Genomic DNA, 14,762 nt, shown 5'->3' with positions numbered 1-14,762 from the left:
CGGATGGTCACGGGGATGGGAATTAGCATTAATACATTGGCTCGGTGGAGGGTCAGGGGAGGGAGCAATTGGGGGGAACATTTTACTAACTATATTGATGTCTAACCAATGTACTGTATACTTGAAACTAATTAAAATTTAAAATAAATAAATAAATAAATGGTTAAAATGATACATTTTATATTATATGTATTTTACCATAATTTTAAAAATAAAAATTTGTAGAACATTTAAATAAAAGAAACATTTTAAGTGATAAAAATTATTTCCTTTCCATAATAAAGATATTAGTACTAACTAAAAAAAAAGTCACCATGGTTTTTTTATTCATACAAAACAACACTTCATATTAATTATTTGCTTAAAGTTTATGCACTATCTTATATTACTAATTCTAAATTTTCATTAGAAAGGTAAAGTGAAAATATAAATACCGTCACAAAAAATGGACACTAAATAAATACTAAAAAAAAAATCACCATTCCTTGTCAAGTTTTGTTTGGGGTGGGTGATTTATCTTTAAAACTAAACTCTTTATACTTTTGGTGGCACCAGGGAAGCAGAATAAATAAAGTCAGCAGGTTTTTTTTTTTCTACCTGTGAAGCACAGATTATTGCTCACACCAAGAAAGCAAAGGAGTGGTTTTTATTGAGGCATGAGGCTATCCACACCATTGCTTTGCTCTTTCCTGTGGTGTAGAAGGTTCTATTATCATACTGAGGGGACAAAAATAGATTAAAGGAACACCGGGGATGTTCGGAATGATTCACTATGTGGATGCCCTTGTCTTCTGGTGATGGATTGGTTCAATGGTTTGTAAATGATCTTTCGAGAAAGATTGGACAAAGGAACAAACCTCTCCCCACACTCTGCCACATAGCTCTCTTCTCTGACTCCCTGATTTAAATGGTCTTTCACAGGAATGACAAACTGATAAGGGTTTACAACCAAGAGAGTCCTTTCCAACATTCAGATTCAACTCAAAGCCCAAAGAGATTTCTTTTAACATTAAAATTATTTGTTTGCTCAGAAGTAGTGGTAATCAAGTAGTAATGCTCTATTCTCAGGAACCGAGATCTCTGTAATAATATTGCTTTTGTTCTCATAATGAATTCCAATTATCTCTTCACCATCAAAGACTCAAATTATAGAAAACAAAATAAAACTCTAAAGAAACTGAATAGCATAACCAGTAAATTAGATCAGAAGCTGCCCAGTAAAGCACATTCAGTTGTGCTTCTTTTAGCTGAGAAAAGCACATCCAGCAATTTACCTTTAGATTTATTGTAAACTCTTGGTGGATACACTCCCTGCTCAGACCCAACATCTGCTTCAGTCTTGGTCTCTGCTCTTATTTCCTATAAGACAGGTCTTTCTGGAAGCTGCCTCTGATCTTTTTCATTTTTGGAACAAATCTAGTTCGTATAAGAGGAAGCCTTCTTCTCTTTCAAGTGTCAGTGTTGAGGTAAGGTTTAGTTTCAGTCTTAGTATGAGGAAGTAAGCCTCTCACTTGCCATCGCCCCTGTGAGCAAGGGTTGAAATGGCCTCTACCTCTAGATCACTGAGCTGGAGGATTACTGGGATTTCCATGGCCTGGTCACCCCTTCTTTAACCGCGTTCCTCCTATTCCTTGTGATCCAGTTCAGACACACACAGCATGGAAATGTGGTAGCTCTTACTTAGTCACCACTGCATCAAGCAATAATGTGAAAGGAGAGGTATCCATCTTTATGTCTTCCTGAAGGCTGGTGTGTAATGGACACCAGAGGGCAGTTGCAGCTTCTTTGGGTACTTATTGTAGCAGGTCCTATTTTTTTTCTAGCAATTTCAGCAGCCTACAGACTTGATTCGACCACAAAAGATACACTGTGAGGGCTGACCATGCACTTCACTCGGAGGGTGGAAACGGAAGTGACATGAATTACACACACACAGACACACACACACACGGTGTTCGTATAAAGAAAGAGGAGGAGGGAATAATAGAAATACATAGAGCTCTTCGTTTAAAATGTAGAATTATTCCAGTATTATAATGTTCTCTTTATTAAACTACAAATGCAAGGATCTTCATGGGGTCACCTTTTGTATCCTCCCAGCAACCTATGGAGCAGCAGAATTCAGAAAAACGATGCTTGCTAGTAGTAACAGTTCAGCCATCTTACAAACTCCACTATGCCAAAGAGTTAATATAAATAGCAGTTGTAGAATCAGTAAACTAAATAATCCTTGGTTCCTATCTTTACTCATGCTAGGATAAAACACTATTAGGGACAACACCAGAGTAAAATTCAGAAGACTTTATAGCCCGCTTATGATTGGGAAGAGTCTAGGGGATGTTAGTTAGAAATAACAAGTCAGTCATAGTTTAAATAACCACTTAGTAGAATATTCAAGAAGCAGTATTTTCTCATTATTTCTCTTTTAAAGCATTACTTAATTGCCTAGCAGGATTCCGGTCATTCCTTTTTCTCCCCAGGGAAATGGAAGATAACTCTATTTCTCTCAGTGCAGTCTACCTGTCAGGCATTTTACATGCATTATTTCATTTATTGCTCACAACAGATAAAGGGAGTCAGTTTCATGGAGATTATGTTATTGTCCAACCGCATCCATTTGGACTCCACAGCCCTTGCTGTTTCTGTGGTGCATCACTACTTCTCAGAGGAATTATTATTATTATTATTATTATTATTATTATTATTACTATTATTATTTGCCTTCAACAAGGTACAATGCCATCTACCTCAGCATCCTGTCATTACCCATGTCTATCATCAAACAGCAGTTGGGACAGACCCTCTTTATCTTCTAGGAACATTTGGCAAAAGAAGAAATGGTGGTAAGTGCAGGGGATGAGAGAAGACCATGGAGCACTTTCCTCTGCAGTATTCTTCCAGGCTGGAAAAGATAATTCAGCCTTGTTAACTGTCAACTGAACTTTTTCCCACTTGAGGACTCTTCTCAGTCCTACCAGGTTTTCTTACATTTTCCTTTAAATCTTCCACAAGGAGATCCTAACTGGTGAATTCCTAGAGTCATTCGCTGTCCCCTTTTCAGGATTTTTCATTGTTGATGGGATAAAAGCTCAGGGTTTTGGTGGAACTCCTACTTTTTGTCCCTTGGGTTGTTATTATTTACTGTGGATATAAACCTTTGATTGAACATACTTTCTTTTATATTACGAAATGTTGCAAATAGACAAAAATACAGAGGATAATATTATATATATGTATCACCATTTACCTCTATAAAGTACTACATTGTGCTATAATAACTTCCAGTGTTTTTAGAAGTGCCATTCATAGATTCAAAACCTTCTCGTGCCCTCCTCCACAATCAGTCCCCTCCCTACTTAGAGGTTACCAGTATCTTGACTTTGGTGTTTGTCATTCCTACGCATGTTTTTATATCATTACTACATATGTAAGTATCCAGAAGAATGTTTAGTTTTGGTTTATATGTTTTACATTTTTATGTAAGTGGTACATATTCTTCAGCAACTTGCCCTTTTTCTCAATGTAATGTTTTAAGATTTGTCTTGGTAGCTCTACTTCATACATTGAATTCATTTCTATATTATAAAGTATTCAATATGATGACATCGCACTTCATCTATTTTCCTATTGATTGATATTGAGGTTGTTTGTTTTCAATTATTAACAATGCTGTCAATGAACATTGTTGTGCACATGATCATAGTTTTCCACTTTCAGAATAAATCCTGTTATTCAGACAAAGTGGCAAACTCAAGTCTGGCTTATCTGTTGGACTGTAACCTTTGTGATATTCCTTGTGTCCTCTTCATTCCTAACTGATGCTTTACTATGAAATCTGATAGAATTATCAACTGTCTCTAATTAGAGTATAACTGAGGGGCTAAATTTGGCCTACTACAAATTTCTCTTAGGTTCTGATTGAGATTTTGATTGAGAATTCCCTGGCCCTGAAACCAGAGAGAAGTCTTCTTTAATATATCATAACCATAGCAACAACAAAACTTAGTTGCTATTTGTTAAGTTCCCAAGAAACTCTAGGCCTCAATGAAATCTAATTATTTTATGATAAGCTTCAGGGTGAGCTTTACAAGTAACCCAATTTGTGGTGAAGTCTTCCAGCCATAATCAGTTTCCTGGCTGCATGTCTAACCAGGGAAATTCTCATCTACTATCGTCATTTCTAAGAGGTCTCAGAGCTCTGGTTCTTCTTCAGCATTTTACGTTGTTAACATTTTACATTTTATTCTGTGGTTCTGGAAAATTCTAGGTCTCTGGGATTCCTCATCTCTTCTGCCCAGCACTAGAGACATTAGATTCTGACCAAGTGATGATGAAAAGAGAGCCAGATAGTCGATCACTCAGCATCAGATTGGCGGTAACACTTTTGGCATTGTCCCTCTGCCTTCAAGGTGACTACTGGCATGTATATCTTTCACTCTGGACTTGTGTGCTCCTTTGTTTTGTTTTGTTTTGTTTCAGTTTAGTTTTTTGTTTTCCCAGGTTTAAATATTTTAATTTATTTTTCTTTTGATATCAAAAGAACATTTTTATAGAAACTTTCAATTAGAAGAATATTAAAAAGAACACATCAATTATAAGCTCATTTTCCAGAGGCATTAATATTTGAGCATGTTACCTTCCATTTTTCTGTGCATTTTTCTTATATTTGAGATCATATTGCACATGCTATTTGTAGTTTATTTTTTCTTAACATTACCTATTCATCCATCCATCCATCCAACACACTTTTCCCCCAAAATACCTTCTTATTTTATAAAGTTCTTATATAACATTACTCCTGATTATTTTCCCATGGTATTAGGATCTCTATATAAGCATCATTTACCAACTCAAAAAGTATACAGTTTGCATTTTGAAGCATGATGACAAAATAGTTTCCAGAAACATTGTACCTATTTCCACTCCAAATATTTTGAGAGCCTGCTTTCCCTATACGTTATCTCTTTTTGATTCTAATCACCTTTTTGCTCTGTTTTAATTGCAGACTAATCTGCTTTCTCATTGAGCCAGTGATCTTGAACTGCAGTATATTCCAACCTCCAACTTGTCTAAAATTTAACTTCTCTTGACTCCCTAGAATTTCCTTCTTCTAGGGATGACCTAATAGACTATAGTTAATTTCCTTTTCAGGGAGGCAGGGCAGTGAGATGAGCTTCTCCTGGAAGTTAGGATGACCAACATTTACCCTAAGGGCATTGGGTGATGGCTCTCAGAGTGAGAAGGAAAGTCTGAGATTAAGGCTTTTGTGTTTCTAATGCTCTCTGAACACTCTCAGTCAGTGCACATGAACCTCTACAGAAACTGAAAGTCACACGTGGCCCATTTGTTTCAGGGTCCTCAGAGGAGTTCTCTCTCCCCCTCCTCTGATGGCTTCGTTTGCATAACCAAGCGGCTTTAGAGTGAATTAGGTCAAGATCTATCTCTAACTTCTTGTTGAGACCACCTCTCTGAAAATTCTAGCTCTTCCTTATTCCCAGGAGTTACCAATCAGATCTTGGCATTATTGGCTGAAAAACACCAAAACTGGTTTCAAAAGCCATATCTTCTTATACCTAAATCACTTTCTAGTATAGGTCTAGTCCACTGGAAGGAAACTCTATAGGAAATTTGCTCTAAAAGAAACAATAAATTAGAGTGATGATAATTTAAAATTGCACCAAGACTCTAGAAGTGGAAGGAAAATTGTACTAGTTTTCACCATAAGGAGTTTACAAAGGATTCTAAACAAACACATCACCAGCCACAAGAAACAGGAATTTGGACTTTAACACAAGTTTAAATAGTCTGAATATAAAAGGGGTCAGAATAGAGCAGATAAGGCTAGCTAGCTCTAAGGGATATTGTTTTGGTAGAATGCTTTAGGTTCCATGAGTATTTGCATTTTGTGGCTTATTTGGAGAGTGACATTGTTTTATCAAATAACTGAGGCTCCAGAGAGGCTGTAGCACCCTTGGTTCAGAGGTTTGGCATGCAAAACGAAGGAAGGAGCAGAACTAGCCCACAACTAACAGTACTCAAACCTGTTCCTGAGCTGGTAGACCCCTGCTTCTGGGCTTTGCTGCTGCCCTGCCTCTGGAAATCCACAGCATGGGACAGAAACTTGGAACTTAGAGAGCCGGGTGGCTGGGAGACTGGACTGGGATTCCATTTGGAGGTCCAGCAACACATCCAAGGATGTCTTATTCTGGGCCAGCAATCCCTATTGTTCTAAATGCCACACCGTTTGCTCTAGGCAGGCCCTTTGGGGACACTGGCCGGTTTCAGGCAGAATAAAAACAATAGCAAACACTGAGATATTAGCACTTACTATTGCCAGGCCTTGTTTTAACTGCTTTACATATATTAACACACTTATTGCTCTCAACAATCCTACAGGGAAGGTATTATCCAAGTAGGGGGAAAGAGAAAAAGGAAAAGAGCAGAGGAAGAAAGGGGCAAGAAAAATTCAATGCAATTCAACAATTATTTGCTAAGCACAGACTCTGTTCCTGGGGATGTGATAATGAATAAAATAAAGGAGGGAATAAAGAAAAGGTGATAAAGATAAAGAAAGGAAGGGGAGGAAGAGGGGGAATGAAGAGAAGGAGAGGAGAGGAAAGGAGAGAAATGATGAAGACAAGAGAAAAGAAAGCCGTGCACATGGCAGGCAATGGTAATAGGAAAAACCTCAGGGGTTGGCCACACAGTCTGGTCTGAGGCTAAGGCTGCTTTCTTCTGGCCCAGTCTCTTACCCACTATTACCACGAGGTTGATGCACACAATCTTTCCAACAAGACAGTTCTAATCCCGGTAACATTGGCCTGATGCAGCTGGAGGCAGGTAGCTTAAACCTGGTTTAACAGGTAAATTTCCCCAGGTTACAAAAGTCAACGACATATTGTGTCGTGTGAGCTTTTACTGTTTTCTCAGATAACATACCTCTTAGAATTTCTTCTTCTAAGAGCCTCAATAACACAAGTATGTATTCTGTGTCTTCAAGCAATATTTGACCAAAGGGCTTATTTTTATCCTACTGCCACTGACAGTATTACTTTTCAGCCAAGTTTCACACAGGTATCTCTTTCCAACATTTGCTACCTGTTCAAATGATTATCTCATGTCACTTTTTTCTCTTCCTGTTCCCCCCACAACCCTCCTCAGAAAGGACCCTTACAGCCTGTTCTGAACATCAGAAGGGACTGCCAGGGCCTTGTGCTGATGACTCCCACCCTCGGTCAGCCTCCACTGCCAGCCAACTATATGGCACCAGCCATGCTTTCTCTCTGGCCTTTAGGGGTCCCATAAAAGGCAGCCCCTGCCATGTCCCAGACCCACCTTAGTCCTGACTTAATTCAGGTAGCTTCCCAGATGCACTGAGATGCCAGGACTTCGAAGGTGGGACTCGATCTCAGAAGACACTGGTCCTGGAGACATATTCTTACAGTCCAGAGAGGAAGGACAGTCTGAGCAAACCCCACCCTTTCACAGCCACTCAGTTCCCTTTTTTTGTTTCCTGACTTAAACCAATGCCTTTTTTTTTTTCTTCTCAGCAGCATGGTATCTGGTTCCCCGCTGCTGTCCCTAGTCTACTCCCCCACCCCCAGCTGTCTCCGCCCTTCATTTGCTTGGGACCTCTGACACTACTATCTTGAGTTTGCTCTGAAAGAACCCTTCTCAACATTACTGGGGCCTCTGAGACTCTAGATGGGGCTAGGTTTGAGCAGACTTGTTGTCAGGCTGACCTCCTCAAGGTAAAGAGACTACATACTTAAAGGATTGTGGAGATGGTCAGCCGAGAGAGTGGAGACTTACAGAAAAGAGGAGAAATGTAGACCCACAAAGATAAAACAAAAGGACTAAAGAGGAAGATTGCCTTTAGAGCCTCATGTCCTCCAAGGCAGAGGAGACTCCGGGTCACACAATCAAACTTGATAGTGAAGAATGGAGAGTGCTCACAAAGGGACCCCAAAGTACAGAACCTGACAGGAGAGACAAGACTTCCCCCTGCTGAGTCATTTTCTAAGAAGGCATTTTTTTTTCTACAGAAAAAAATGTCTGAATGCAAGCCCACACAGACTTGTGATCTTCTCTATTTTTTGTGGATATTGATTTTCTCCATTAAAGATTCTGCCTCAGAGATTAACTCCTAATTTACAATTTTCTCATAAATCGTGTAAAGCGATAAACCAGAATAGGTTTGTTACTTAAAGCCTGAATGTTTCCTCGGTCACCTCCATTATGTTCCAGCAGCAATCTTCTCCCAAAGCATTCTCCTAAGAAATTCAGTCAGTACTGGCTACAGACCAAGATGGCAGCAGAGCCCCTAATGACTGACCTGCTTGCCCACCTTGACACATCAGATGCTGTCATGTTTACTTGCCCCAGGTGCTGTATCCTAATGCAGAAATAGATCACAGATTCCACCAGAAGTTCGTCAGAATTTTTAAGGTGATAGGACTTTTTAAAAAAGTAATCATAGGATAGTAGAGTGGTTAATCCTCACATCTGCACAAAATAGATGGGCAGCAAGTTATTGCGTGATCTTCCTATTTTATTGACAATTTATAGCCTTTCGACTAGTCCCTGAATGGCTGCTCCAGTCACCTGCCTGAGAGTTGGTCACAGACATTTAACTTTCTTCCCCCTTTTTTTTAGTCAGATTCTACTTTTTGTCACATGCCCTGTCTATTCTCAAGGTGCATCTTATGATTGAGTCTGAGATTTGATAGGCATACAATAGGGGGTCCGGACAAAGGAGAGCAGGACAAAGGAAAGGGGAAAGTAAACCTAGATGCTTCCTCACCTTCTTCCCATGAGCACTCTCTTAATACATTTGGGCTAGATAGACAGAAGGATTGCACCTAAATAGTGCAAATAAATGGCCTAGTGTCACCTAAAAAGATTCCCAATGTAATATAAGGTTCTGTGTTTGATGCTATCTTGTTCAACATTTTCATTAATAACCTTTTTAGGGAGCTATAGAAAATAGTTTAGCTAATCAGTGAATGGGAAGAGGTTGTTGTTAGCTAGATGGAATGATAGAAGCAGAGCAAAGAGTTTCTGAAAGATCTTGAGTACCTAGTGTGATAAACTAAATTCAACAAGTGTATTTTACCAAGGCTAAGGTTCATATCCCATAATTGGGCAGCAACATCGAACTTCAAATAACTCCAGGTGAAAGTGGAGTAGCAGTAGGACTTGTGAAAATGGTTCAGACGTTTTTGCTGGTAGTAATCAGTAGAAATGTCATGTCAGTAACATGGCTGTCAGAAAATACAAAGTGATATTAGACTTGTCTGCAAAAGTAAAATATCTAGACAGAGGAATGTAAATGGGACACCTACTCTGCAAGACCAGGCTATATCTAGAGTCCTGTGTTCAGTTCTGAGTGCCTCAGAACTGAGCAGGAGCATGTCCAAAACAGAGACTAGGACTTATGAAGGGAATCGAAACCAAAGCCATGTCACATGAGGTATTATAGAAAGAAATAAAGTTCATTAGACTAAGAGGGGCCACATTTACTGTCTTCATATTTCCAAGTAACTAACATTTAAAACCTCTAGAAACTCCTCAAAGGCCAGTCAGTGATACTACCTAAGAGCCTGGAGAGAATAAAATGCTATGAGACTACAGGCTGGCTGTTTGGCAAAGAAACTTTTAAGAAATGTAGTAGGTAATGGTCCTATTTGTATTATCTCATGCCTGGAGCCATCCGACAAAAAGGGGATGGTCAGAAAGTCAGCTCAGGACCTGTGGGTGATCCTGGAGAGTTATGCAAGGGGGAGATCTCAGGCTCTCATAGTTTATTAGCGCCTAATCCACTGGCACCTCCTCCTGCATCCCTGCCCAATTTTCTCTCCTCATTCTCCTCTACCCTGCAGTTGCCCCTGCTTCCCCTGTGTGATGTTGCGGTTAAGTGCAAGGCTGTGGTGTTAGATCACCTGGGATCAAATTCCGGCTCCGCAAAATAACCATTTGTATGACTTTGAGTAAGTGAATTTAATGCCTCTTGTGCCTCAGTTTCCTCACCTGTTAAATATTAATAATGGTACCCACTGCCTGGGGTGATAGGATTAAAAAGGTAGTATACAAGGTGGCTAAGATAATGCCTAGCATATAATAAATACTCAATAATTGTTAGCTATTATAATTCCCAGGCCACAATAGTCATATTGTATAATGGTAAGGGCACCTGGGCTCTGGATTCATATCACTTGTGTTTGCATCCTGGCTCCACTAAATACTATCGACATTGGGCAATTTTTTAAAACAGTCCACGGTCTCGATTTCCTCATTCGTAAAATGGGAATAATGGTACCACCTAGCTCCTGGAATTACTGTAAAAGTTTTACGAGACAATCCATTTTAAGTGCTCAGTACCTGAGTCTTTCTCTACTGGACTCTTTTGAAACCTAGCACATGTCTTCTGCCAGGTGTTGGTGAAAGAATGTCCAAACATATTGAAAAGTTTTATAAGAGTTTATTTGAGCCAAAATTTTGAAGACATGCCTGGAAGTAAAGCCGAATGGATAAAGAAAATGCTCTGGAGAGCAGCAGTTTTACATTTCCTTTTATGCATTCAGAATCCAAGGAGAAAATGTAAGGAATATCTGAAATGCATTGGTGGTAGATTAAGGAGGTAAGAGAAAGCAAAGTGGGGAAATCTCTAGGATTGAATAAAAGGCAAAATAGAGAAACACATACTTCTTTTACATTGGTGGGCACAGGCTAGTTTATTAACATTTACGGCATATGGAAGTGGTATGCGGGGAACAAGATAACAATGTACTTTTCTGTGATCTCATGCTTTGGTGGTCCTGTGCTCTGGTGTTTGTGCTTGTACCTTCAAGGAGCCTAGAAAAGAAAATTACTCTGACATTTCAGAGGTATGTTATCCTAGATGTATAAGAACAATGGACAGGGCTCACTTAAAGTAAAGATTGACCTTTGCTGAGGAAACTGTAGGCCTGGGATATAATTACCTGCCATGACCTGCCTAGTCAGAAATGTTTATATTCAGACCATCCTTTGTGGTTGCTTTTGGTCACAGAGTTTGTAAGTCCTGCCATGCCTTTCAAACCGGAAAGGGAAGAGCCACTGGATACTTTCTATCTCTTGACCTGATTGCAGGAGCTGAACAATTTCTTCCCCACTTTTCAGAATCAAGGGCAGCCAACTTGCTCCCTCAACAGAAAAAGGTTGTTTTAATGCTGATCACTGATCTTTTTTAATTTTTTTATAAAGTATTTAGTCTGAAATTACACACTTGCAAACATGCTTATTTGATTATTGTGTCCAACACAGAAATAGGCATTCAATAAACATTTGTTGAAAGGACCAACTGGCTATGTGACAGATGAACTCGAGTACTGGCTCCCTCCAAGCTTTCAGTGAACCAACAGTTCACTGCAAAAGACGTTCCCAGTGTCCTTGAGGTAGAACAGGAATGGAACGTGCCGGTGGAGACCTCCTCCACTTGACCCTAGTCCTGGCTTCCATCCGGGATAGGGAGAGGTTGGCCAGAGGGTATGGCAAGAACACTGCTTCCTTCACTTCAGGCTGCGCCTAATCAGCATCTGCCAAAAGTGATGAAGTGAGGAAAAGTTCCACAGCTAGGGGGCGGGAGGAAGTCGAAGACAATAGATCATCAGCCTGAGAGCCGTTCCTTAAGATCCCGCCTGCGGCTCCGAATCGTCCTCTTAGCCACCAGAGGGCAATGCACACAGAACTTTAGACTCTATGTCTCTCCTACCGACTCCAACGAGGAAGAGCAACCAGGAACCTCCTACATACTTCCGTTTCCGGGCCTGCCTCTTTCTTTCCCTGCTGGTTGTGATCTCGCTAACATGGTAGGACTTTAGGGTGGGGGCACAGTAACATCCAGTTTAATCTTTCCTCCTCCGTCGACGGTGCCATCCCAGGGTCCAGGCCCGTGGGCGGACTCGCCAAAGAAACCCAGTGTTGATGGGACCGGCCCCAAAGGGACCAGGCTTCAGGGCCAGGAATTGAAGTGATAGGATCAAAGAGGTAGACTTAGGTGGTAGAGTGGATATGTTCTCTTAATACTTTGGGGCTCGTCGGAAACTGCTGTGCTTGGAGCATATAGAGCTGGACCACCTTCTGTAGAACGTTGTGTGTGAGCAAGGAGTTTGAGAGTCGAGTCCTCGCGGGCCGCCTTATCATTTGGGTCGTAATTGTCACATTGGCGTCTGATAACACGGCACGTACTGAACGGTTTATTTCATAGGTGAACGTTCCTAAAACCCGCCGGACTTTCTGTAAGAAGTGTGGCAAGCACCAACCCCACAAAGTGACACAGTACAAGAAGGGCAAAGACTCTCTGTATGCGCAGGGTAAGACGGTCTGTAGGTGATCTGGTTACACTGTGGCATTTGTGTAGTAGTATAGTGTAGGAGTCTAGAACCGCCGCTCCCCCGCCGCCACCACGTCCCACTTGTTGGGCATTGCTATTTCTGCTGGAAACCCCAGGATAAAACCCGGAAGAAGACTTTGCCATGTGGCTGTTGGGATTCATTATTTTGTTATACAATAATAATTTTCGTTCTCCCAGGAAAGCGGCGTTATGACAGGAAGCAGAGTGGTTATGGTGGGCAGACTAAGCCGATTTTCCGCAAAAAGGTGAGTAGTAATTACTGTTTGGTATGCTTCCCACACACTTCTGCAGTGTACATAGTATGTGTTCATAGTTTCAGCGAAGTTATCTCATTCACCTATAGTGACATACATAGTAGGCAGTGGAGCTGGGAGTTCAACCCCTGTCTGACTGTAGTCTCCAGTATTCTACCATTGCAGTGTTTTGGTTTTTTTTTTGTTTGTTTTTTTTTCTGAAGAGGCAAACATCGAGTTAAGGAATGTGCTCTGCCTTCCTAAGAACTGAAGTTGGAATACACTAGTAAATCTTTCCTTTGCCCTGTTCCTTTCTCTCATGTCCTAGTGAATCCTCAGCTCTTGCAATAAGAATCGTTCTCATTTTGCTCCTCAGCTCATCTGCATTGTCTGCTACCTATCTCATGAAGTCATAAAGCTCTTTAAAATGGTCTTCCAGCGGCCTCCTGAATTCTGTCATTCTCAGGCTTGATGTGTTTCTCTCTTGACCTCAGGTGATTTTGTTACCCCTTAAAGAACACAGTGCTTGGAACAGTCTTCAGGCACTTTGCTCTTCATTTAGCCTAGTTCCAGAAAGTATTAAGGAATGACTTTAGTGTTCATTTAGGTGCAATAAATGATTTGATTTCAAAGTGTTGAAAGGAATGCTTGATTCTGTTTTCACATTCAGGTAACTTGTTTAGAAGATGGGGAGGTTCTAGCTGGGTTTTGGAGTCTTTGAGAACTGTGAACTAGCAGCAGTAGAATTCTGCATACGAGAGCAAGCTTAAAAAGTTGAGGATTCCTGGGGAGTGTACCTTAAGTTAAAATAATGTCGTTGAATTCTAGATGTAATTGTAGGTAGTCTTTGGAGACTTGATAGATCTTAAGTAACAGTTGTTAACCCTATTTTACAAATTGTGAAAGTTGTGTTTATCAAAAATCTGACAGGGGAGGAAAGTTAAATGTCTCTGACCAACTCTCAGGCAGGTGACTGGAGCAGCCATTCAGGGACTAGTTGGATGATACATTTTTGGTTGTGGAATACTTAACCGTAGAGCAGCTGAAAGGCCCCAAGTTCATGGTAGTATAATGAGTACCTATTTGATAAGAAGCATGTTTGTGAATGGAGAACTTGATGGCAATGAGATAACCTGCTACCTTTGCTATTTATTACATTTTCTCTTAAATTCACTGTTTTTCACATTTGTTTTCTCCCTACAGCTAAAGACAAATTGTCTTATTTGCAAAGCTCTAAGTAGTATTAACCCAACATACTCATTTTTGAAGAGATTTTCTCAGTGATTATGAAGGGTTTGACTTAAATTTTTTTTCCAGGCTAAAACTACAAAGAAGATTGTCTTGAGGCTTGAATGCGTTGAGCCCAACTGCAGATCTAAGAGAATGCTGGCTATAAAGAGATGCAAGCATTTTGAACTGGGAGGAGATAAAAAGAGAAAGGTATATAATTTGGGGTGGATGGTTTAATCTTTTCTATACAGTTTTATTTGGAGAGGTGAACATTTCTGCCCATTCATTTATTGTGACATAAGGATCGGGCAGTCCTCTCAAAATAACTTGATCTATAGCTGAGGGTGTGAGGCTTTTGGTGTTGGTTTTGGCGTGAGTAGGAAAGGAAGAATTGAGGACTTAACCTTAAAGGATGGTGATCCCTTTAGGAATAGACACTGTTCTGATGGAGTAGAGATTCTTTGCAAAATTAAAAAAAACAAAACTCTTTTCTGTTACAGGGCCAAGTGATCCAGTTCTAAGCTTCATATTTTGTTTTATCATGAAGACAATAAAATCTTGAGGATATGTTCACTTCATGTGGTCGGAGTTGATCTTCTGGGAAAGAAACAAACTAGTGTCAATAAAATTCCCCTTTGGGGGAAATTTAGGCTTGATGGTTCCGTGTACTTTGTTCATTTCGGTTGAATCTGGCTGAACTATCAGAAGCTGTGGTCTGGTTTGGCACTTCAGTCACTTGCAACTTCATGGGATCCTTTTTGCTGTTTCAAAGCAAGAGCTATGGGTTATAAATAGAGACCTAAACCTCGCTGACAGAGTGAGCTCAGTAACAATTCTATCTATAGAAAATGTAAAGTTTACCAAGAGTGAAATAATTTGTTTTACCTTTGCTACTTCAGTCATTT

At 40.2% G+C, this 14,762-nt stretch overlaps 2 protein-coding genes across 3 annotated transcripts in view; one reads left to right on the top strand and one right to left on the bottom strand.

Annotated features, from left to right (window-relative positions):
• Positions 1 to 7,487, bottom strand: part of BTK (Bruton tyrosine kinase) — a 31,717-nt gene extending 24,230 nt beyond the window's left edge. The window contains exon 1 of one of the 2 annotated variants that reach the window (XM_039873997.1): positions 7,336 to 7,487. The gene's annotated coding sequence lies outside the window, so the exon portion shown is untranslated. Of the gene's footprint in view, positions 1 to 1,274; positions 2,632 to 7,335 lie in introns of those variants that run through there. The other variant, XM_039873998.1, reaches the window with a different exon arrangement.
• A 3,265-nt stretch (positions 7,488 to 10,752) lies between these two features.
• On the top strand, positions 10,753 to 14,513 carry RPL36A (ribosomal protein L36a). Its single transcript, XM_039874027.1, has 6 exons — positions 10,753 to 10,761; positions 11,613 to 11,849; positions 12,248 to 12,353; positions 12,572 to 12,639; positions 13,945 to 14,067; positions 14,358 to 14,513. The coding sequence occupies exons 1-6, from the start codon at positions 10,753 to 10,755 to the stop codon at positions 14,376 to 14,378; spliced, it is 564 nt and encodes a 187-aa protein (XP_039729961.1). The 3' UTR covers positions 14,379 to 14,513.
• Positions 14,514 to 14,762: the final 249 nt, after the last annotated feature.

Source organism: Pteropus medius, unplaced genomic scaffold (assembly GCF_902729225.1).
Source record: "Pteropus medius unplaced genomic scaffold, Ma_sr-lr_union100, whole genome shotgun sequence".
NCBI classification, from domain to species: Eukaryota; Metazoa; Chordata; class Mammalia; order Chiroptera; family Pteropodidae; genus Pteropus; species Pteropus medius.
The sequence above is the reverse complement of the archived record's forward strand: the minus strand, read 5'-3'. Positions and strand labels throughout refer to the sequence as shown.